The 25,242-nt window shown below is 33.1% G+C and overlaps 1 protein-coding gene and 1 non-coding gene across 2 annotated transcripts; both read left to right on the top strand.

The window, feature by feature from the left end:
• The first annotated feature begins 609 nt into the window (after positions 1 to 609).
• On the top strand, positions 610 to 3,773 carry LOC150035936 (RGG repeats nuclear RNA binding protein A-like). Its single transcript, XM_090313890.1, has 7 exons — positions 610 to 1,005; positions 1,838 to 2,138; positions 2,241 to 2,306; positions 2,388 to 2,526; positions 2,615 to 2,767; positions 2,851 to 2,907; positions 3,390 to 3,773. Exons 1-7 carry the CDS (start codon positions 831 to 833, stop codon positions 3,570 to 3,572), a joined length of 1,074 nt encoding a protein of 357 aa, XP_090170016.1. The 5' UTR covers positions 610 to 830; the 3' UTR covers positions 3,573 to 3,773.
• Positions 3,774 to 7,444: 3,671 nt separating this feature from the next.
• Positions 7,445 to 7,517, top strand: TRNAE-CUC (transfer RNA glutamic acid (anticodon CUC)). The gene has a single exon. It is a non-coding gene; the product is annotated as a tRNA-Glu (tRNA).
• The last annotated feature ends 17,725 nt before the right edge of the window (positions 7,518 to 25,242 follow it).

The following is a 25,242-nucleotide window of genomic DNA, read 5'->3' as shown; positions in this document are numbered from 1 at the left end:
ATTATGGTTTTTAAAGTAATTGAATGAAGTATGTTTTTAGAGAAAAAAAATCAAATTAATTGAAAAAATCTTATTATATTAAAAATCCAAAATCCAATCTGGCTTGACCAGACTTATTTGTTAACTAAAATAACTAAAAAGTTTATTCATCTCATAAAAACGACTCTATCATCAATCAAATTAAACTTTTTTTAGATTATTGAGATCAATAATATATTTTTTTAAAGTGTAAGTCCAATGATCAAAATAATATTTAATTTTTTAAAATTAAGAAATATTAAAATAAAAAAGATAATTTATTTTTTTTAATAAAAAGATATTTTACAAATTTACCTTAAAAAAACTAAAATATAAATAACACATAAATTATTCACCATATTTACAAAAATTACAACATTTTTTCTATTATTTACAAAAATGATAAAATTAGGCAATTAGAAATAAAGTAACTAGATTCTTTTCTTGATATGATTATAATAATGTAAAGCCATTGAGAACGTTACACGTGTAAAGCCAATAACATCTGATTGATTTTAAGTGAAATCAACTGCAGAGAATCAAAACCCATTAGGGTTTTTAAGTTTGGGTTTATTCGAACCTCATCTCTCTGCCGCAGTGGCTAGGGTTTTCTTTCACCCAATTGTTCAATTTCTCTGACTTTCACACTCTTTTCCTCTCACTGGTTTCTTTCTTAAACTCAATCTGCTATCTTCAATCGGCTGTTCTTCATGGATCTCAGTAATTTCTGAGAAAGTTTTCGTTTGTGGGGTTGCTTTTCACTTCGCAGTTCGTCGTCTGGGTGTCAGTTGCAAGTTCTAGGTTGAACGGATATGGCAACCATGAACCCTTTTGATCTCTTGGTCGACGACGACAACGAGGACCCTAATCAGCTTGCTTCTGCTCACCGGCCCGCTCCGGCGCTCCCGTCTAAGAAAGCCCCTGCTCCGGTTCTGCCTGCCAAACCGGCTAAGCTTCCTTCCAAGCCGCTCCCTCCTGCTCAGGCTGGTGGGTTTTCTTCCTTGACTTGTACTCTTGTTTGTTTGTTCGTTTGTTTTCCTATTTTGTGATTTGTTTGAATGTGAAGTTGAAACAATTAACTTTTCAATCCGTTTGCCTATTATTTTGCCATCGATATTGTGTTTGCCCTTTTTGAGACTTTTGGTAATGAGTTTACTTTGTATTGATGCTTGACTTGATGTACTGTGAAGTCCTTCTGTAGTTCTTTTGATTGTTATTTATTCTTTTTTGAATTGAACTGATTGGCTAAGGTAATGCATGGTGCTTTTCTGCCTGCGATTGAATGGTAAAGCTGAATTTTGTTCTTCCTTCTGCTGTTAAAACCACTTGTCCAGTAATTTTAATGTGAATATAAGTGTATTGATGATGATTTTTTTGAAAAAAAAAATCTGTCATATGACGATCTTTTTGTAAATGATAACATAAAGTTAGAAGTTTGAACAAATTTTATAATGGGATTGAAATATTTAAAATCTGATAATGGAGTAAATTTTATAAAGTTAGAAGGTCCTTTATGCTTCCTTAATTGGATTATCGAACTTCAATTTCCCATGCTATATAACTGCCTTGAGAGGAGCAGGTACATCTGAAGAGGTGCTGGCATAAGAAGTCAAATTGCAGTTCCTTTTTATTAGTAAAATGTTGAAAGTTAAAATCTTGATGCTGATTGTATCATTATGAATGTTAAAAAGTTTAGGAAGCTGGTTATTTGTGAATGTTATCTGGTTGAGCTCTTTTTCTTTTTCTTATTAATATGGCTGTGATTTTCTTTGACGTGACCTAACTTTGTGTATTAATATCATTTTTTATTTATGACCAGTGAGGGAGTCAAAGAATGAAAATAGCCGTGGTCGTGGAGGTGGACGTGGCTATGGGCGAGGGCGTGGTGGTGGTGGAGGATTCAATAGAGACTCGGCCAACAATGAAAATGGTGGCAGGAATGGATTCTCTGATCGTTACCAGGCTCCTGAGGATGGTGAAAAGGCAGCTGAAAGGCGTGGTTATGGTGGTCCCCGTGGCTCTTTCCGTGGTCCTCGTCGTGGAGGCTTCAGCAATGGTGAAGCAGAAGAAAGTGACCGACCCCGAAGAGTATATGAACGCCGCAGTGGAACTGGACGCGGGTTAGTATATGCTTTACTGGGATACCCAGTTTCAAGTTTGATCAATTTATGAAAATATTTTTCTATAGTTATCTTACCCTATACTCGTTGTTTTGATTTCAGAAATGAATTTAAGCGTGATGGGGCTGGCCGTAGAAACTGGGGAGCTCCTGGTGATGAAAGTGCCCCGTAAGTTCACTTGTCCAATTTTGACACATTAACTGATTTGATGATATAGCTCTGATATTTACTTGGACTTATGGATATAAGGGATGTGGAAGAGCCTGTTGCTGAAAATGAGAAGAATGTTGCTCCCGAACAACAATTGGGAGAGGATGGAGTTGTCGATGATAACAACAAAGCTGAGGAAGCTGTGAAGGAACCAGAAGAGAAGGAGCCTGAGGATAAGGTAAGAACTCTTATTTTTTTCATATTGATATATGGTTTAGTCTGTCATGTCAATTAGCTATATAATCACATCTGCCACATTCTTACAGGAGATGACCCTCAAAGAGTATGAGAAGCTCCGTGAAGAGAGTAGGAAACTGCTGGCAAAGACTGAGGTGAGGAAGGCCGAGGTGGATGAGGAACTAGAGAACATGCAGCAGCTTTCCAGCAAGAAAACCAATGATGAAATCTTTGCTAAGTTGGTGAGAGCTTATCTCCTGTTACCATGACAATTACATTTTTAGCTCTCGTTTTGTTGTTAACCCTACAAATTTTTTTTGGTCAGGGTACCGACAAGGATAAGCGCAAGGACAGTGCTGACAAGGAGGAGAAAGCTAAGAAAGTATGTATTGTTCTTCGAGAACTCATTTCTGGTCAATCTTAATGAAACTATAAATATAAGAAATTAACCTAAATTGCTGTTTTGTTACTTCCAAGTAATTGTTGCCTTATTCTTGCTTGTATAGAGTATATAACATGTTACATTGTATGCAATATACAGAAGATGATCTGAGCCCCTCTGTTCACCTGTTAGTTTTAGTCTCTTATTGTTTGCTTATAGAGTATATAACATGTAGAACGACCTTGTCGTGTTCAACTGCGTCCTTGATTTCTGTAATCTAATGTTATGGGATTCAGTTTTCTTATTTTTTATATGAGCACATACTCTATTGTGTATAAGATATTTCTAGAGGTGTTTGTTGTTTCTGTGGTTTAATACTAGCCATGGCGATTGTAGTGAGTGAAATATCTGCAACTCATGTTCTTTCTGTACTTTATATATATATATATCTTATCTAATTGAAGTAACTGCATTATTTCTAGTCTGTGACTATAACTGAGTTCCTGAAGCCTGCGGAAGGCGAGAGGTACTACAACCCCGGTGGTCGTGGTAGAGGTCGTGGACGAGGCTCTAGAGGTGGGTTCAATAACGGAAGCAACAGAATGAATGTGGTAGCCCCCTCCATTGAAGATCCCGGGCAGTTCCCATCATTGAGTGCTAAGTGAGAATTTTACCACTTAAAAATCCCTATTTTGTCACTACATTTTTAAGTTTTCTTGAGATAATCAGATCAGGATTTTTGAGTTACAATTACCAACAGGATTCTGAAACTCCCTTCTCTAAATGCTCTTTCTATGTAGTGTAAATCTTGGATGTTATGGTCTTGAACGGTCGTAAGTTATGCATCAATTTTGATTTTTGTTGAAGGAGGTTTATTATTATTATTATTTTAGTTCTCAAATTTTGTCATACATGGCATGGTCCTCTCTCTTCACTGTTTCTTTTTCAATGCGGTATCATGCTCTGGATGAGAATGCGATGTTCTCTTCTCTGTAGTACTAAATGTGTTTCCTTGGTTGTTGTCTCTTCACTTTCTACTTTCTTTGTCTGATTTGATTTTAAAAGTAAAGGAAGGTTCTCTGCAAAATAATCAGATTTCTTGGCCCTGTTCTGACTTTTTGACTAGGAAAATTCTTAAGTTTTGTGATTTATCTTAAACAAGATATTATTGTTGTATCTAGAACGGGCAACCAAGTTTTGTTCCAACTCACCTAGGAAAAATAATTAGTAGAAAGTTGTGCATTATTTAAAGGCGTGCTCAAGTCTATGTTTGGATTGTTTGGATTGATTTTGGGACGGTTAAAAGTAATTTAGAAAAAAATCTTAACCGTTTTATTGTTTGGTATAACGGATTGCTAGTAAATCTATTAAAAGAAATGTACGTTCATTTGTTCTTCAAGAATGGGTCTGCCTTCGTTAGATATGTAGATATTTTCAGTGATATTTTTACTTTCTATAGGATTGATATGAGGGTGGATTGGTATTTTTATCATATAGTAATAAAACCAAATAAATATAATATAAGACATTTTAACTTTTTTTTTTAAATCATAAAATGGAAACTTATTAATTGACATTTATTTTTTAATCTTTTTGTTTTAAATTTTTTTAATAAAAAATGTTAATTGTTATCAACAGGGCTATCAATGCTATATGTGTGTATATATGTGTACATACATTTTTCTAGGATAAATATTAATTTATATCCCTTGAAGTTTGAATTGTATCAATTTAATCTCTAAACTATAATTACATTGATTTGGATTTTAAAGTAATTATTGCATCAATTTAAAACTTAAATATTTATAAATATATTAGTTTAAACCTTAAACTTTCATAAGTGTATCAATTTACATATTTTATCAAAATTTGTTTGAAAAATATAATGTAAAAAATTTAACCTTTTCAACTAAATTTATAAATTGTTACAAGTGAATCGCTTTTTAGAGTCTTTACTAGAATTATATATGAAAATTTTGATTTAACAAAATTAACAAATGTAGTTTGAATGAACAATTTTTAAATAAATCTTAATGGAGAGTCTAAATGATTCTCTCGTGTAAATTTAGAGATTTAATTGATAAAATTGCAAGTTTTAATATAGCCCTCAAAGTTAAAATATATTTAAATTGATATAATTATTAATTTACCGTTTAAATTGATACCACCAGAAATTAAGGGATATAAATTTATATTTGTCATTTTTTAAATTCATTATGGTTCATGTATTTCTAATTTTGAGCTACACAAGTAATCAACAATGCAAGTTAAAGGATCAAACCCTCAAATTTCTTTTTATTTTAACTTCTTTTGGAATCAACCTATCACCCTTCACTATTGGAATGTGAAATCTTAATCCATTCATTTTCATTTATGCTTTAATTTTGGATTGAAATTTTATCTATCTTAATTCAATTCAATGATTAAATTTCTTAAAATGTAACCCTTACATGAAATTTATGTTAATTGATCAGGATCAAAATGACCATTTCTTTAAAGTATTGTGACCAATATTGATATCTTAAAAGTATCGAGATAAAAATAAACTAAAATTTAAAGTAAAAGAGTGAAAGTAACATTTAAAGGAGGGAGTAGATACTGATTACTGTTGAGGTAAACTCACTTTTGTCGATAAGTATTTTGTTGATTTTACAAATATCGTTCTTTTGATTCTGAATGGCTTTTAGGTTATAATTAATTAATTTACATTATTTTAGTGATAAGTCTTGATTATATGTTAATTTAAAATATTAAGAATTATTAATGGTTAAATAATATTATTAGTGACATGTTCTAATGAAGTATTTTCTTAAAAAATAAAAAATAAAAAATAAAAAATAATTGGCTGAAATGCTACCTTGATCTTTGGTTCCTATAGTTTTGAAACATTCAGTTTAGTTTTTATAAGTTTTAGATTATTTAGGTTTTGTACTTCAAAATGTCCATTTTTTTTTTGTCTCTGTATCATTAAAATGTGACTATTTTTGCCACTTTATTTTCATATATATTTCTTTTTTCGATTAAAATTTTGGCATCTCACACTTTATTCGATATATTTTTAAAATGTAGCCATAACTTTTTATTAAAGAATTTCCATTATTATGCATAAAATTAATATCAAAATTTGACAAATAGTAATCAAAATGGCCAACATACACAAGAAAGCGAAATCAAGGGGGCAGCGGACACAAAGGTCCACAAAAAACATATCATGCATTCAGTTAGGAAAGTTAGCAACTCAGATTTTTCTATTAACTTCCGAATTAGAAGAAACAAATAAAAATCAAACAAATTAGAGAATCCAGTAGCATGACGAGCTACCAAACGAAGGCAAAAAAAAAGTAAGAGACATTTTTCAAACGCATCGATCTCATCAATTACATTCTTCACTTCAATAAAATCAGATTAGCATTTGTTTATTAAATTCATCACTTTTGATCTATTAAAAATAGAGATTAAAATGAATCAAAGTAAAAAATACACGGAACATAGTAATATTTAAATCTAAATATATCCATACGTATTTTACTAACTTATATATAAAAGACAAAATGACGGGAGATACTTTGAATTGAAATAATAATTTCATTATAATAATCAAATTCCAAAAGATAATAAATCGTGATATTATTCGAATCGATTGGCTTTGTCTTTATCATATAAACCGTTAATGGATATTTATTAGATTGAGATTTCATTAAAGTAGAAACTATTCAAATTTCAATATATAAAATGTAGGGATGATAGTCAGTTTGATTTTATCGATCCAACTAAGAATTAAATCAAACCAATCAATTTTTTAAAGAGAGGATCCAGATTGATGTTCAATAAAAAAAACATAATCAATGGATTGCTTTTATTTGGTGTAGTTTATTCTTGATTTTTGACATTTTCTTTTTTCTTCCAAATTTTTATTTTGAGTTGGTCATTTTTGACTAAGTTTAAACTAAAATTGGGTCTATTTCTTTTTAATAGATTTAGATTGGACATTTTTATTTTTTCTTCTTGGCACTTTTCTAAATAAAAATCATACACGCCCACAATAATCGGTCATTTTTCTAAACAAAAAATATATACACACCATAATAATTAAAATACTACAAGATATCTAACGTTAAAGTTTAGGAAAATACTTATAAATAGAAATATCTAAAAAATATTTAAATTTTATAGTAAAAAGAAGCAGTTTTGGAATTTTTGTTATAAAGTATAAATATTTTTCAATATTTTTTATATTTAAAAAACTCCTAAAATTTATTTATTAAGGGTTTTCTCCAAATACAAGTTAAAGGTATTTAATATTATACTAAAAAACAAAATCAAATCAATGATTTTTTTTAAAATTTTTTGATTTTTCGATTTTTTACTACCTACAGGGCCTATTTAAATTTCAAAGGAGAAATAAAATATGATATTTGATACATAGTTCCAAAAAAAAAAAAAAAACATTATATTATAGCTCAAAAAATTGTAGATGACGAAATTTCAGGGATAATAAAACGTTAAAAAAATATATTTTATGTTTCTAAATATAAAATCCGTTGTAGTCTAGTTGGTTAGGATATTCGGCTCTCACCCGAAAGACCCGGGTTCAAGTCCCGGCAACGGAATTTTTAAAATTTATATTATATTATTTTATTCCTTTTCGAAAGACTAAAAGTTGGTTTGAAATGGGTTTCCCTAGTAATCCTCATAGTCACGCCTTTAGTCTTCATAGTTTTGAAAAAGTTTTCATTTTTTTCTCCTTTTCTTTTCTTTTTTTGAGAATAAGTTAATCTAGTTGTTATAAATTATAATTTAATAAGATTTCATAAATAGTTCATACGAGTTGATAAATATCTTATGGATAGTCTCTATTAGGAGTGTAACACAAAATCGAAAAACCAAAAACCGATCCAATGTTTTGGTTTGATTTTCTTAGTATAAAATTGGACACACTAGTTTGTATTTGGAGAAAACAAAAAAGTATTGGTTTGAATTAGTTTTTTATTTGAAAAATTAATCAAAGTTGAAATAAACCGAAGGGTATATATATAACCTTAAAACTAAATTCTAACATTAGGTATCTTTTAGTATTTTAATTATTATGGTGTATATATATTTGTTCTTACAAAAAAGACCAATTATATGGTATTTGTATGTTTTTTTATTTAAAAAAGAGCCAAAAATAAAAAAAAATCAATTTATAAGAAAAAAAAAAGAAAATAGACATAATTTTGATTTAAAATCAGAAAAAGAATCAATTCAAAATAAAAGTGGAAAGAAAAATTGAAATTTGGAAAGAAAGAGAAAATACCAAAATTCGAAAATCAAATCGATAATAAATCAAACCAAATAAAAACCAATCCAAAGATTTTGTTCTTTTTTGGTCATTGATTTGGATCCATTCTTTGTAAAACCATTGATCCGGTTTGGTTATTGGTTGACCCCAAAATTGAGCATTACCCCTAATTTAATTTGTACTGTAGGCTAAGGGTGTGCAACAGTCGGTCAGAATTGGTTTTTCGACCAAACCACCACTAAACCGACCAGAGTCGATTTGAAAAAGTCCAAACTATCCTCGATTTTCAGCTAGTTAAAAACCGACTTACTGATAGTCATTTTGTTTGTTGGTTTGTGATTTTTTATTTTTACTTTTTTTATACATAATTTTAAATTAATTTAAAAATTGCTATATTTAGTATTCAAACTTTTTAAATTTATTATTTGTTAACCTTCCTTTTCTTCTCTATGAATTTGGTTAGTCAATTTAGATTAATGAATTTTTAATATTTAATAAAATCTTTAAAACAAGTTAAATCTATTTATTATCATATCAGTTATGGTTACTTTTCTACGTTAATTTGTTCTGTTTTAAAATTTTTAACTTTAATATTTATGGAAGAGATGTATTAAATTATTGATTTGATACCCTTGACATTTAAAATGTTCATTGTGTTGACTTAAAAGAAGCATATAAATTATCATATTTGAAAATAAAGCTAATATGGGGCTTAAGAGTGTTTTCTTCAACTCGTTTGCGATTTGTATTATCAAATATCAATTAAACTGTTCATAACCTCATATTACAGAAGTACATATACAAACAATAGTTATATATAAAGAAACAAACATAATGTCTTCACTTCAATATCTAAAAATCTAAATTATTAATGTTTCATTTGGTAACTATTTGGATTTTTGATAGTTTTTTAGAAAAATTAAGCTTATAAACACTAATTTCACATCTAAATTTCTTGATTTGTTACCTACTTTTTACCTATGTGTTTAAAAATCAAGCCAAAATTTGAAAACAAAAAAAAGTAGTCCCCATTTGGTAACCATTTTGTTTATTGTTTTTGTTTTTGAAAATTAAGCCTATGAGCATTACTTCCACCTCCAAATTTCTTCATTTCTTATTTACATTAAAAAATCAAGCCAAAGTTTGAGAACTAAAAAAAAGTTGCTTTTGAAAAAATTCTTTTGCTTTGAAATTTGGCTAAGCATTTAACCATTGTATCTGTATTTAATGCAAATCATTGTAAGAAATGTAGATGAAATAAACTGAAATGTTCAAAAATAAAAAAAAAATAAAAAACATAATGGTTATAAAAAAGGATCGTAACTTTTAGAAACTTGTTTTTGTTTTTAGAATTTGACTAAGAATTCAACTCTTATATTAAAGAAAGATGTAAACTATTGTAAGAAATTGAGATAAATAAGACTTAATTTTCAAAAACCAAACGGGGCCTAAATTAATTAATTAGCACAAAATACAACTAAAATAAACTTTACAAGTCTTAGTCATAAATACAACCAAAGTAACAACAAAATACAGTCACATCATCAAGGTCTTCAATGTCTTTTTCATTCTCCATAACCAGTCTAAATCCTATAGAAATAAGAAGAGAAAACAATCTCATTAAGAATTTAAACTTATAACTACAAAATACAAATAATTGAACAATTGAATAAATACTTTCTTCAAATAATGAAGCCTCTTCCAATTTATATTTCATCTTGAGGTTCAACAATCAGTAGTGAGGGAGACTCTATACTTTATCTTCACAAACACGTCTTTCAGACATTTTTTTCTAACCAAGTACATCTTTAGCCACAGTAAATCGAGATAGAACAAAAAATCTAGGTTGCCTTGCACATGTTAATCGGGTAACAAATTTCTTAAATCCTTTCCCTTCACAAACTCAAAATGCAATTCATCTACAATTACCATTTCAACCAAAGCTTTCCGACAACTCTTAAAATTCAAATGACTCACATACAACTCATGAAGTATTATCCCTAACATTGTCTTTATCAAGATTTGAAAGCTAATGTCTTTCGGGTTAGATTTTTTTTTCGTAAGGATATTTTTTGCAATTTTTCAAATGATTCTTCGTAGTCTCGGTACCATTACGCTTAGAATGATGTGCACAAACAGCTCCACAATATTTATATTTAGCACAAGGATCTTTAGATCACCTTTTAGCCTCTCAAAATGATCTTAAACCATGGGTTGTTTCACATTCTTCCGTTTTTCTGTAAATTTGGAACATCTTCTGTCTTTTCTGAATCAACATCAATAGTATTGACATCTGTATCTTGAACTCGACCATTTTTTGAAGTATCAATTCCTTCCAATTCCATGTCTACGGGATCCATATTAAGTCTACAAAATCAAAATACCAATAATAAAATTAAAGCAATGCCAAAATCAAAATGCTAATAATCAATTCCTTCAAACTCCATATCCATTATCCACTGCAAAACAAAATTATGTCTTCTTTAGCAGAAAGTGTTTGTTCCTTGAAAGATGCCATTGAAGCTGAGAATAATAAAAAACAGAGTTGGCTAAGCCATGTGGGTGGAGTTGAATGATGTAAGTTTGAAGAGTGGAAGTGTTTGGTTGAACATGAAGTGAAAGAAAACAGAGTAAAAGAACAAAACCCATTTGGGTATTGAAATTTGCACCAAAATAAAAATTTTGAAAATGGTTAATTTTTTTTTTCTTGATAGTCTAGTCTATGAGATTTAGTTTGTAGCACTATGTTATTCTACTTTTAAATATGTGACAATTCAATCTTTTTTTTAAATAATTTTTTTCCCAAAATTAAATGAAGGTCACTTTTTATTATGTAAAGATTTAATCTTGATACCTTGTAAGCACATTATCTAGATAAGAAATTTATTAAATCTTAATAATATTTTTCATTATAGAGATTCGTTCTAAATTCAAAAGTACAAATGGCTAAATATTTACATATTTTTCAACGACTAAATTGAAAAAAAAAAGAAAATTCATTAAAAAAATAAAATTAAGAGAATTTGATTGTTTGGATTTAGTTTGTGTAAAGCAGTAAACAACTATTGTGAAATCAACCATTTACTTTCTATTATTTTCATAACTAACATGTAAAACATCCTATATATATATAAAGGATCAAAGCAAAAATTTAGGTATGTGTGAAGAATTAGTAGGAGTACTTATCCGCTTTCAATTTAGGCCTGTAATTTCTCCAAGAACTCAGAAGTAACAACTCCTCTCGTGGATGTAGGCCTAGTTGTTGAACCTTGTGTTCTTTCCTTTGCATGTGAGCATCTTCATCTTCTTCCCTTAGTTTGCTTCGATATCTTCCTTATTCTTTCACTGAGAATCGACTTCAAAAGAGAGTAAATAAGAGAGGAATATTTTATTCAAAGTATAATGATCTGAAGAAAATAGATTGAGAAGAGAGAAAACTCTGATCTTGCGTGTTGTAGACTACTTCAATCACATGTCATTATTTTGTCCACTTACTATAACACAAATTCTCCTGATCTTTTTCTTCATTCTGGGCCTCGGTGTAAACATCCCAAGCCCAACAAAGTGGTATCAGAGCCTACAAGAACAAATCAAGATCTTCAAGACTTTAAAGAAAGTAAATCTTGGAGCTTTTAGAAGCAAGAAAAAAAGTAAGAAGATGGTGGTTGTAAGATATGACATCGAAAAATTTGATGAGAAAGTAGTTTTCAGTCTTTGAAAGGCCAAAATCAAGGTTGTTTGGGGCAATAGAAAGCTCATAGAGCTCTAGAAGATCCTTCAAAGTTGCCTAATACAGTGACATCAAATAATAGAGAAAATATGGAGCTAATTGCTCATGGGGCTTTTGGCTTGAACCTTTTAGACAGTGTGCTTCAACAAGTAATTGATCAAGACACCGCTTTTAAAATGTGGACAAAACTAAATGAATTCTATAAATCTAAAGATCTTCCTAATAAAATGTTCTTGAGGGAAAGATTCTTTACATTCAAGATGAATCCATCCAAGACCTTGACTGAAAATCTTGATGATTTTAAGAACAAAACAAAATTTAAAACTCAAGGTGATATAATAGGGGCAGATAATGAAGCTTTTGTGCTTCTCAACTCTCTTCCTGAGGTGTATAAGGATGTGAAAACAACTTTAAAACATGGAAGAGATTCAGTCACCACAGATATCATCATTTCTGGACTCAAAATTAAAGAAATGGAGCTGCTGTATAATAAAAAAGAAAAACCAAGTGCCGAAGGTCTATTTGTGAAAGGCAAAAATAAGCATCACAATAAAGAAAAAAGTAAACAAGCTTTCCCAAATGAGATTAAGGACAAATCCAAGATTATATGCAAATATTGCAAGAAAATAAGGCATCTAATCAAGGAGTGTAGAAATCTAAAGTGGAAAAATGAGCAAAAGAATAAAAATCAGAATCAGAAAGCTCAATCAAAATAGTCAGGTAAAGCTTCAGTAAGGGAAGACTCTTTCTTCTACCCAGATGCCTTAGATACTTCTAATCAAAGGGAAAAACTTGAAATCCGGTATATAGTCTTGATTGGGTTCTAAACTCAGGGTGTTCTTTCACATGACACCTAATAAGGATTGGTTTAATACATATAAAGAAATGGATGGAGGTTCAATCTACATGGGTAACAATAACTCATGTTCTGTGATTGGCATTGGCTCAATCCCTCTAAAACTAGAAGATGGATCAGTACAACTACTAAAAAATGTTAGGCACATGCCTAAATTGAAAAGGAATCTAATTTCATTGGGGATGCTTGACTCAATAGGATGTGTATACAGAGGGAAAAGAGGCTACTATGAAGTTTTGAAAGATTCCAAATTAGTGCTAAAAGGGATCAAGATAAATGGTGTGTATGTAGTTCAAGGTTTTCGGATAATGCAATCAACTTTGGTTGTAACTCACAAAGAGCCTACTAATGGAGACCTATGGCACAAAAGACTTGCCCACCTTAGTGCTAAAGGTCTTCAAGCTTTAGCTAATCAAGAAATCCTACCTAAAGGGGTTCACCAAGACCTATCTTTCTGTAAGCACTGTGTAATTAGGAAGGCTACAAGGCAAAGTTTTGTTAAAGCTCAATATACAACCAAAATAATCCTTGACTATGTACACTCAGACCTATGGGGCCCCTCACCATTTCCATTTCTAAGTGGTGCCAGGTACTTCCTAACTTTCATTGATGATTTCTCTAGGAAGAGTTGGCTATATTTTCTTAAAACAAAAGATTTAGGCCCCATTTGGTAACCATTTCATTTTTGGTTTTGAAAATTAAGCCTATTTCATCCATATTTCTTACAATGATTTGCATATTTCTTAAGTATAATGGTTGAATTCTTAACCAAATTTCAAAAACAAAAACAACTTTTTGAAATATACTTTTTTAGTTCTCAAATTTTGGCTTGGTTTTTTAAACCATTGGTGAAAAGTAGATAACAAAAGAAGAAATTTGGATATGGAAGTAGTGTCCATAGGCTTAATATTCAAAAACAAAAACAAAAAATAAAATGGTTACCAAATGGGACCTTATTTTTGAGAAATTTAAAGAATGGAAAGTAATGGTTGAAAAATAGTCAAGCTGTCAAATTAAATGCTTTAGAACAGATAATGAGCTTGAGTTTTATGTAGAGGAGTTCAATATTTTTTGCAACAGGATGAAATTCTCAGACACAAAACAATGAGATATACATCTGATGTGTTATTTTTATGAAGTGAATTATGGATGATATGTGATGGTGAAATTACGTTGTGCACTCAAGTTTTCTCAGCGGAATCTAAGTGTAAATTCCACTGAGTTTCCTGGTAAGTCTGGGTCGAATTCAGGGACTTGTGAAAATAGGTTGCGTTGGTAATTTTTATGAGAACTTTGCAGTAACCGGATAAATAAATAAAGTGTTAGGATTGTTGTTTGCATTGATGAAAAATAAACAAATGCGTCAGAGTTTGAAAAGAGTTGATAAATGGGAAATGCGATGAGTATGCGGTGAACGACTTAAGAAAAGTTTCGGCTAACACTTCCTAGGATGCGTTCGTGCTATGTGATCATGCAACATGCATACAACAGTAAACCACCTCTCAGTACGAATGCCACGACTTCTAAGGCTAAAATACATGTGATATATGTGCTAAGTCTATAGGACCTACACATAAGCCTCTATTCTTATTTATGCGATGACGAAATGACACACACACAAATAAGGCGACCACATAATATCATTCCCATCTCTGGGATGCATGTGATGCAGGTTGAAAAATAGAGCTTATCTCTAAGTCCATATCTCTTGTTTATGCAATTTCAATCTTGCTCTCCCGAGTCCAGATTCTAACCTAGCTCTCTCGAGTCATTAGGTTCTTTCTTTAGACTCTCTCTCGAGCTCTAAAGGGTATTTGGCACAACATAAAATAAGACAATCGCAAGCAATGAACTTCCTAGGTCATGTTAGCTTAGTTTTCTCAACCCATTCAACTAGTTTAGCTACTCATGCATGCTAAGAGAGTGAACAGATGTAGAAATAGAACTTCCATTGCATAAATATAAAGATGAAGTACAAAATAACAATGCAAGTATAGAATAAAGGGCCTAGTAGCAATCTCTTGCTGCCTAGGCTTTTACACTGTTTTCTACTTGTGCTCAAAAGATAATCTCGCTCTCGCGAGAATCGGCCCACTCTCTGCTTCTTCAGCTCAAGGTTCTCTCTCGAGTTGTCTTGAGCGATCTCCAATGTCACCACTCTTCTCTTGCTTCGTCTTAAGATGAAAGGAAAACTATGCACAAAGACGAGCGAACTAAAGTATGAACTTTCGAACTGTTGAACTACTTCCCCTCTTTTCTGAAGGTTACCTCTGGTATTTATAGAACATCTAAGGTGAACGACGGCTTCTCTCTCATGATTGTACAGATGGGATAACTTTAATTCCTAACTGATGCACCGAATATTTGTCACCGAAAAGTTGAATGTACTTGTGATCATTATCGGCTGTCAACTTAATTCGGATTCGACTATCATTAGCTTTCTGTCTCATCGCGATTAATTAGCCTTTCACCCAAATGCGCCCACCATGTTGTGCTGACCAAGTTGTGGCAATCCTTCTCGGGCGAATGTTTACGAACACAATCATCGCAAAGCCTTGCGGTGAAGTTGCGCTCGACCAACGATTTCCTATGATCGCAATTCTTGCATTGCGTCAATGCATATTCTGCATAAAAACACTAAAATCAACTGTTCCTATGCGATGAATACATGCGACCGCAATATTATGAAATTGGTGTTTGATGGACGTAATTTAACATGTTTTATTAGAGCAATCCAACATTGTTTAAGAACTTAGCACTATGATAACGTACATTTATGCCTGTTATCAACACCTAACAAGATGGGGTGGCTGAGAGGCTAAAAAGAACTATACTAGAAAGAGTAAGAAGTTTCTTATTAGATGCCACACTACTAGAGAAATTTTGGGCTGAAGCAACCTTCTATACAGTTTACACTCTCAACAGATGCCCCCATTGTTGGGATTGGTGTCCTAAATCTCTATTATATTCTTGTAGTTTGTAAATATTGTATAAATAAATTGTTATTAACAAAATAATTGTTATTTTATGAGCATACACTCAATCCAATAAACTAAGATCATAAGTTATTTTATGTAATTTAAACAAGTATGTAGAGAAATACAGGTGAATCTTATTTAAATAATAACTTAAATGGTCTGTAGTAGATGGATAAGGATGGGTACATTATCCTGGTGACACTACGGATACGACCCACTTTGTAGATGTTACAAGTGTTGTAAAGTGTTACAAATGATCTGATCCTAATCATTCATTTGGAGACATGTGAGCGGGGGTATCGAATACAAAGAGTTTGTATAAGACTGGACTACAAAATGGATAGTCTTATTATATAGCACTGTTAATAATAGAGACTTACATTTTACTAGGATGACCATAGGTGACATGACCTGAATCAAGAGTGATTTATGAACTCCTACTCATGAAGGCGGTCCTTTGATTTTTACGGGTGAGAGTGGCCAGATTGCTAACTCAATATGCCTACCATTTTGGGGATTCTTCTGATTGGGGTGTTGGGAATGGTGTCCTAAATCTCATTGTAATCTCGTATTTTGTAAACTTTGTATAAACATATTGTTGTTAATAAAATAAATGTTATTTTATAAGCATATACTTGAAGGTAATCTAAAGATAGACATCCATGTGAGCGGAAGAGGATCATTCCAAATCCCATTGAGAAAGAACACAACAATTACAGTCCACACAAATGATTATGCATAATAAGAAATTATAGCATGCTATTTACAAAGAACAAATAGGGATAAAGTATGCAAACCTTTGAAGAACCTTTCTTCAAGCATCCCTCGATCATTCAGCAAATCATTCGATCAGCACGAACTCGAATGCAACGATCAGAACTCGATCTCAACGAACGTTTGAATGAACTTCGATCCCAATCGTGCCCAACTCGATCCTCGAACGGAATTATAACACCACCACAATGGTTATCTTGGTATCGGTGTGAGAATCCAGGAGTTGTAGGCTTTGTATGATTTTGGATTTAAGGAAAACAGGTGGTAAACGATCGAGTAAGTGGGAGATGAATGTTGTCTATCGTATAGATGAAATACTCGATTGTTTAGTAAACGGAAGCCTATCGTATAGACTTTACTACTCGATCATGTAGCAACGAGTAAGCGAGTAACTATCGTATAGTAAATTCGTAACTCGATCGTGTATGCTCTTTATGCTATCGCTTAGTAAAACCCTTTTACTTGATAGCCTTTTTGTGAGATTATTCCGAAAAGAATTATCAACTGAATTTTGGAAAACCATTTTCCTTTTATCTCACAGTTACCATAAAACTTCCAATAACCTCCCACTCAATTCGGTTATTACAGAAAAAGAATAATTAATTATCATATAATTAATATGTTATAAATAAATATAATAACCAACTCATCATATTATATTTATAACATATAGTTTTAATATTTCATCATATAAAACATATAAATCATAGTTATTTTTCTATTTTATGGTATTTAATATAAATCATATTTATATTAGTTCCTCCAATTAATGTATCTAATATATCATATCAATTGTATCACATATAATTGAATTTCCTCTTGTTAATTTAAACAGTTCAAATTAAGCCAAAATCTGATTCTCAACTTGAACCCATTAAGCTACCAAGGGGACCTCATGGACCTGTAGCTTAAAGCTCAAATGGTACGTGAATAACTGATTAAACTTTTTAATCACAAGATCCACCATCCGTTAACTGTTGATCACTCCACTAAAGACCGTTAGCTGCACTCTTCACATTACAGATATATTTCTGTGTCCATATGACCAATCAACAGTGCGATGACTCTTCATAAATCGCTCGTAAGTACAACTGGGCCAATTCACCGTTTTGCCTCGTGTAGTTACATCTAACTCCTTAAGTATCACTGTTTCCTCTAATGAACAATAAGTCATAGTTCTACTATGACTAAGTCCTCCCGAGCCAGGAGAGGATGTGGCCACTATGTTTTAGACCTTGAATCAGCTCTTAAGAAAGCAATTTATCTACTTACCCTTGCTTCGGGGAAGGAATGAATTCCGTCTTGTGTAGCTGAGTTCCTAGCTTTCGAATAAGACGAATCCCCAAAATGGTAGGCTTGTTGAGTTGGCAATCTGGCCACTCTCACCCATACAAATCAAAGAACTGCCCTGTTGACTTGGGAATTGTTCGAGTGTGATGTGCATGCATGTTGATGTGCTACAAGCTCATGTTGCCATAAACTTGTAACGCACAATGTAATCTTATGCTGTGTTGTTGCTCATGCACATTTGATGCGATACTACTTCTAGATATATGTGTTGTTAACTTTATGCTTATAATATGCTATGGAGTAATGCGTTGACATAAGTTTCCTTGCGTTGAAACCAAGTATAATTCCAATGCAAGTTTCTCAGAGTAATCTGAGGTCGAACATAGGGATTTTTGTCGTTAATGTGTTACATTTGTGATATATGCGACCAGTTTTTACAATTAATAAAGATTGTGTGTTTGTACAGAAAAGTAAATTGCAGTAAAGTAAAATTGTGCAGATAAACTAAAGTTGCGTTAATAAAATAATTTGCGATGAAAATAAACCTAAGCTAATATGATGCAAGATACAAGATACATGATATACATGATATTGAGTTCGAGATTGACTGTGAAGTTTATACAAAGGATCGTGGTATGCGAGGGTAAGTCTTTATGGATGAATCAGAAGGGGAAAGAATAATTAGTACAAACGTCGCAAGTGTGTTAATGGCGTTAAAGATGTAATTAAGGTTCCGCTTTCCCTTGGCATACACCTCTCGGTGATCGGCCGCGTTCCCATATCTCTATGGTGAAACAGGGATGAACGTGGCGAACGCAAGGTTGCTTCCATCTCTAGAAATACTTCTTGCTTTAGTTAACGCATTCTTCCAACCCTCTCTCGATAGGCGGAATGGCATCTTCACTTCTGCTCTCATAGGTGAAGATGCCATCTAGCATGCCTTGACTAAACTTAATTATTTCCTTAACCCAATTAATTTACTTGTTTAATTCTTGCTAATTACCCATGGGATTAAGAAAACGTCATGGAGAAAATGAATTATGGGTGAACGGAAATAGACAGAGAAATGATAATAGAAATGATCATAACATTCAATACTAAGATTAAGCGTCTGATAAATGGTGTTAATGATAGACTAAGAAGATGAATACAAGTTATGATGAAGAGATAGAAACAAATACAGAAGAGTGTCAACGTCTTAACATAGATCTGGACGGTGGTTTTGCTTGCTGGCGTGTGGAATGGATGAACAGAAGAGCTTCACTCTCAAGCTTGCTCATCTGGTAGAGGTGACCTTCGTACAGAGCTTCGACGGTGGGGATCGGAAGGATTCTTTACCCGGAGACTCACCTCTCGGCCTTGTCTTTTAATTCTTCCCAGATCTACTCTGATTAGTCGCTCAACCAGTCTCTCCCTCAGATCAATATATACACTTTTCTCCGTATTCAAGCATCCTTTTTCAGTGGAATGGCCGAAGCTATTTATAGGCTACGCTTTAACTCTTTGCATTGTGGTCCCTACTTTATTGTTAAGGCAGTTCTTGAAATGGTGGAGTGAATATTCCTTCTGTTACGCAATCAATGTCGTCCGAAATGCACAATGGTTAGCTGTACACGCGTCAGAATCCTCAGCAATTGCGTTTCATCTTCGATCGTTTACCTACATGCGGTGTTATTTTTGATTATCGTGTGCAGTTGAAATTGCATTGATCGCAAAGCTCTTGATGGATTGTCGCATGCGCCGTCATTGCGTTGATCGTCTATTCATTCCTGAATGATGGGCGCAATTCGACGTAGATGCGTTATTCAGTTTATCCTGAGCCATGAATGCATACGGTGACTTGATTTCCTGCAAAACAGACTTGAAATATTCTTTTCTACCATCGCAATGGTGTCAGTGGGTGTATTGACGACAATTTATAATTCTTGCATTTCTTAGCTAATTCCTATACAATTGGAGCAACTTTCCTTTCTTTTGGCTGCAATATCTAAATAAAATAGTATAAATAACTTGTATTTCTACAAGTTATCATACCTTCCAATTTAGATATATGCTTGTCCTCAAGCATATTTTCTACTAAGGCAATATTGCTCAATTCCTATCCTAAATTTTGCGTCGATTGGTTGCTCCGAATGCTCCACCTAGGCAACATTACTTAACAGCGTAATTTTCTTCTATCCTTGATAATTCATAACAAAGCACTACTTTATTCTTCTATACAACAAATTTCTACTAAAAAATACTTTTCTAGTTTTAAAAAGAATGTTTACCCCTTCTTGTGAAAACAACTTGATGTGTCTGGATGCGGTGGTTAAACTTTGCGTCATTTATTAGAGACTATTGATCATGGTTACACCCTTCGTTTTGGCTTGTTCCCACGGGTGTCATGCGAACATCCAACTACGGTTGTGTGTCAATCTCAACTTTAACTCTTGAAATTTCAGAGGAGTTGTCTCTTGTTTCTTTTATTATTTTTTTCTTTTTCTCTTTTCATATTGCGTTGTTCTTGGAAACCCACCTTTGTTTTGGCTTGCTCCCACAGGTGTCATGCGAACATCTAACTACGTGCAGGTTCTTTTCACAACTTAACTCTTATCAGGTTGGGAATGTTTTTGGAGTTTCCCTTGCGCTGACATTGGAGTCTTGTATGATTTTTTTTTTAATGGAAATGACATTTTTCTTAATGACTGCATCTACTTGATCGCACCTGCTCAGACCTTCCCTACCCCCAAATTTAGAGAACAAGGTCCTCATTGCGTTGTTTGGACAGAATAGACAAACACTTAGATAAAATTTTTGAAAAGAAGATTTGAGCAGAATTTTGAAGGATAAAAGGTAAAATAGTGCTATAGCCACGAATTAACTAAGTGTTACTCAGAAAATATATAGTGTGGGAAATGCTACTAAGTGTATGCATATTAGTCATCATGGTAGCGTAATAAATAATGCAAAATAAAAGATAAAGAATATCGCAAATAATGACAAAGGATGATAAAGAAGAGGCTAAGACATATGGAAAGAATTGCTACTCAGTTGTATTAAAAATTAACAAAGTATATAAGGAATTACAATTAGCGCAATACAAAATTTTTATCATGTACAAAGAATCAAAGAATTAGCTTAAATAAATAATGAATGAAGTTGTCTTTTGCATTTGATTCAGATGGGTGCACTGTTAAAAATTAACACCACGCTTTCATTAACACAAATGCATATTTGCTAAGGACCGGCAACAACGCATGTATCATCGCAACACACCCCTTAACTCAGCGCATTTCTGGAGGACGGGCGCACGATATTTCTACCATCGCAACATTACCTCAATATAGTGCGCTTTTGCTAAGGACGGGCTAACAATACATACGAGCGCAACACACCCCTCAATGCAATACATTTAGGTAAAATGGACGCAAAGTGTATCTTGTTATCACAAAATGCACCCATTATCGCGTTACATACCAATTGTTATTTTTCCTTTTTAATTCATCACTAACGCAAGTCGAAAAGACTTTGCGGTGTTCATTGTATTATTCAGTCATTCACAAAAATTTTAAGAACAACGCTACTAATGCATACAAATTAACGAAATCAAACATGACATGTAAATACATAAAGCATTAAAGGCTAATTCCAATAAGCAGTAAATAACGCAATTTAGAAAGCAGTAAATGAGAGCTGTAAAGAAAGAAATTAAACATAGAATTGAGATATGGACCAGAAGACAATTTTCCATGATGAACGCAATCCACACCTCCGCAGGCAATCAAGCTTGCCTGCCCAATGTCTTCAAGGACATTGTTCTCCTCTTGGTCTCATCCCACAATGTCTACGGGGAGAGATATGATCTACTTCCTTTGGGAATCACACTAGGTATGGAGAATGCGTTTCACATTTCTCAAACTTTGCATTCTCCGCAACCGTAGGTCTTTAAATTCCGGCGCTTAATCTTGTTCTGATGTGCTCCTACGCAAAAAATACACCTGATCTCTAGGTCAGCTTAGAATTCCTGGATCACTCCAGTACTCATAAACTGTCAGCCTGCTCTTCGCGATAAACAGACAGTACAAAGATATCTATCCTGCACATACTACAAAAGTACTCAGCACAAACTGTTACCAATCCTTGGCAACGGCGCCATAAACTTATTGACTTGAAATCGATCGTGTATGATGTGCATGCATGATGATGTGCTACAAGCTCATATTTCCATAAACTTGTAATGCAAAATGTAATCTTATGCTGTGTTGTTGCTCATGCACATTTGATGCGATACTACTTCTAGATATATGCGTTGTTAACTATATGCTTGTAGTATGCTATGGAGTAATGCGTTGTCACAAGTTTCCTTGCGCTGAAACCAAGTATAATTCCAACGCAAGTTTCTCAGAGTAATCCGAGGTCGAACACAGGGATTGTTGTCGTTAATGTGTTAAATTTGTGATATATGCGACCAGTTTTTACAATTAATAAAGATTGTGTGTTTTTATAGAAAAGTAAATTGCGGTAAAGTAAAATTGTGCAGATAAACTAAAGTTGCGTTAATAAAATAATTTGCGATGAAAATAAACCTAAGCTAATGTGATGCAAGTTACAAGATACATGATATACATGATATTGAGTTCGAGATTGACTGTGAAGTTTATACAAAGGATCGTGGTATGCAAGGGCAAGTCTTTATGGATGAATCAGAAGGGGAAAGAATAATTAGTACAAACGTCGCAAGTGTGTTAATTGCGTTAAAGATGTAACTAAGGTTCTGCTTTCCCTTGGCGTACACCTCTCGGTGATCAGCCGCGTTCCCATATCTCTATGGTGAAACAGGGATGAACGTGGAAAACGCAAGGTTGCTTCCATCTCTAAAAGTACTTCTTGCTTTAGTTAACGCATTCTTCTAACCCTCTCTCGATAGGCGGAATGGCATTTTCACTTCTGCTCTTACAGGTGAAGATGCCGCTTAGCATGCCTTGACTAAAGTTAATTATTTCCTTAACCCAATTAATTTACTTGTTTAATTCTTGCTAATTACCCATGGGATTAAGAAAACGTCATGGAGAAAATGAATTATGGGTGAACGGAAATAGACAGAGAAATGATAATGGAAATGATCATAACATTCAATACTAAGATTAAGCGTCTAATACATGGTGTGAATGATAGACTAAGAAAATGAATACAAGTGATGATGAAGAGATAAAAACAAATACAGAAGAGTGTCAACGTCTTGACACAGATCTGAACGGTGGTTCTGCTTGCCGGCGTGTGGAATAGATGAACAGAAGAGCTTCCCTCTCAGGCTTGCTCGTCTGGTAGAGGTGACCTTCGTACAGAGCTTCAACGCCGGGGATCAGAAGGATTCTTTACCCAGAGACTCACCTCTCGACCTTGTCTCTTAATTCTTCCTAGATCTACTCTGATTAGTCGCTCAACCAGTCTCTCCCCCAGATCAGTATATACACTTTTCTCCGTATTCAAGCATCATTTTTCAGTGGAATGGCCGGAGTTATCTATAGGCTAAGCTTTGACTCTTTGCATTGTGGTCCCCACTTTATTGTTAAGGCAGTTTTTGAAATGGTGGAGTGAATATTTCTTCTGTTATGCAATCAATCCCATACGAAATGCACAATGGTTAGCTGTACACGCGTCAGAATCCTTCGCAATTGCGTTGCTCTTTACATCTTCGATCGTTTGCCCGCATGTAGTGTTGTTTTTTAATTACCGTGTGTGGTTAAAATTGCGTGGATCGCAAAGCTCTTGATCGATTGTCGCATGCGCCGTCATTGCATTGATCGTCTATTCATTCTTGAATGATGGGCGCAATGGGACGTAAATGCGTTGTTCAGTTTATCCTGAGTTATGAACGCATGTGGTGACAATTCCAGCAAAATAGACTTGAAATATTCTTTTCTACCATCGCAATGGTGTCAGTGGGTGTATTGACGACAATTTATAATTCTTGCATTTCTTAGCTAATTCCTATACAATTGACACAACTTTCTTTCTTTTGGCTGCAATATCTAAATAAAATAGTATAAATAACCTGCATTTCTTCCAGTTATCATACCCCCAAATTTAGATATATGCTTGTCCTCAAGGATATCTTCTACTAAGGCAATATTGTTCAATTCCTATCCTAAATTTTGCATCGATTGGTTGCTCCGAATGCTCCACCTAGGCAACATTACTTAACAGCGCAATTTCCTTCTATTCTTGATAATTCATAACAAAGCCCTACTTTATTCTTCTATACAACAAATTTCTACTAAAAAATACTTTTCTAGTTTTAAAAAGAATGTTTACCTCTCCTTGTGAAAATAACTTGATGCATCTAGATGCGGTGGTCAAACTTTGCATCATTTATTAGAGACTATTGATCATGGTTACACCTTTCGTTTTGGCTTGTTCCCACGAGTGTCATGCGAACATCCAACTACGAGCAGGTTCTTTTCACAACTTAACTCTTATCAGGTTGGGATTGTTTTGGAGTTTCCCTTGCGTTGACATTGAAGTCTTGTATGAATTTTTTTTTTTAATGGAAATGAACACATTTTTCTTAATGACCACATCTACTTGATCGTATCTACTCAGACCTTCCCCACCCCCAAATTTAGAGATGCGCAAGGTCCTCATGGCGTTGTTTGGACAGAATAGACAAACACTTAGACAAAATTTTTGAGAAGAAGGTTTGAGTAGAATTTTAAAGGATCAAAGGTAAAATAGTGCTATAGCCACTAATTAACTAAGTGTTAGTCAGAAAATACAAAGTGTGGGAAATGCTACTAAGTGTATGCATATTAGTCATCATGGAAGCACAATAAATAACGCAAAATAAAAGATAAAGAATATCGCAAATAATGACAAAGGATGATAAAACAGAGGCTTAGGTATAGGGAAAGAATTGGTACTCAGTTGTATTAAAAATTAACTAAGTATACAAGGAATTACAATTAACGCAATACAAAATTTTTATCATGTACAAAGAATCAAAGCATTAGGTTCAATAAATAATGAATGAAGTTGTCTTTTGTATTTGATTAGATAGATTTATTACATGCATGCAAGTTTGATGAAAGTCTATTAAAGAGTTTAATGAGACTTGAATCAAAATTGTTTAATCATCAAAGACAAGACTTATTTTTGAGCAAATTAAATAAATACTTAGATAAAATCAGTAACCTGATTTTTCTAAGTTAATTAACCATAAGTAGAACACTCAGTGGAAGGAAAATGGGGTATATGATACTTCATTTTTTCCTTTACACGTTTCTCCCTATAAGTTCACACCGTGAGATCTACTCTCGGCCTTGAGGCACCGTGGGTGTCCCCCTACGGGTGGCATTTGGGTAGGTCAATACCAAGGTGAATGGAGAGAGTATTTATAGTAAGTGGGAGTAGGACGTGTGAAAACACATCCCTCGGTCTCTCTCAT

This window comes from Benincasa hispida, chromosome 5, assembly GCF_027475165.1.
Source record: "Benincasa hispida cultivar pf3 chromosome 5, pf3_genome.v1.1, whole genome shotgun sequence".
In the NCBI taxonomy this organism is placed as follows: domain Eukaryota; kingdom Viridiplantae; phylum Streptophyta; class Magnoliopsida; order Cucurbitales; family Cucurbitaceae; genus Benincasa; species Benincasa hispida.
Note: the sequence above shows the minus strand (reverse complement) of the source record. Positions and strands in the feature narration are given on the sequence as shown.

Coding starts and splice junctions, on each gene's coding strand:
- LOC150035936 (XM_090313890.1), top strand. CDS start 831: ATGGCAACCATGAACCCTTTTGATCTCTTGGTCGACGACGACAACGAG. Junction 1,006..1,837: donor GCTCCCTCCTGCTCAGGCTG/GTGGGTTTTCTT, acceptor ATTTATGACCAG/TGAGGGAGTCAAAGAATGAA. Junction 2,527..2,614: donor AGAAGGAGCCTGAGGATAAG/GTAAGAACTCTT, acceptor ACATTCTTACAG/GAGATGACCCTCAAAGAGTA.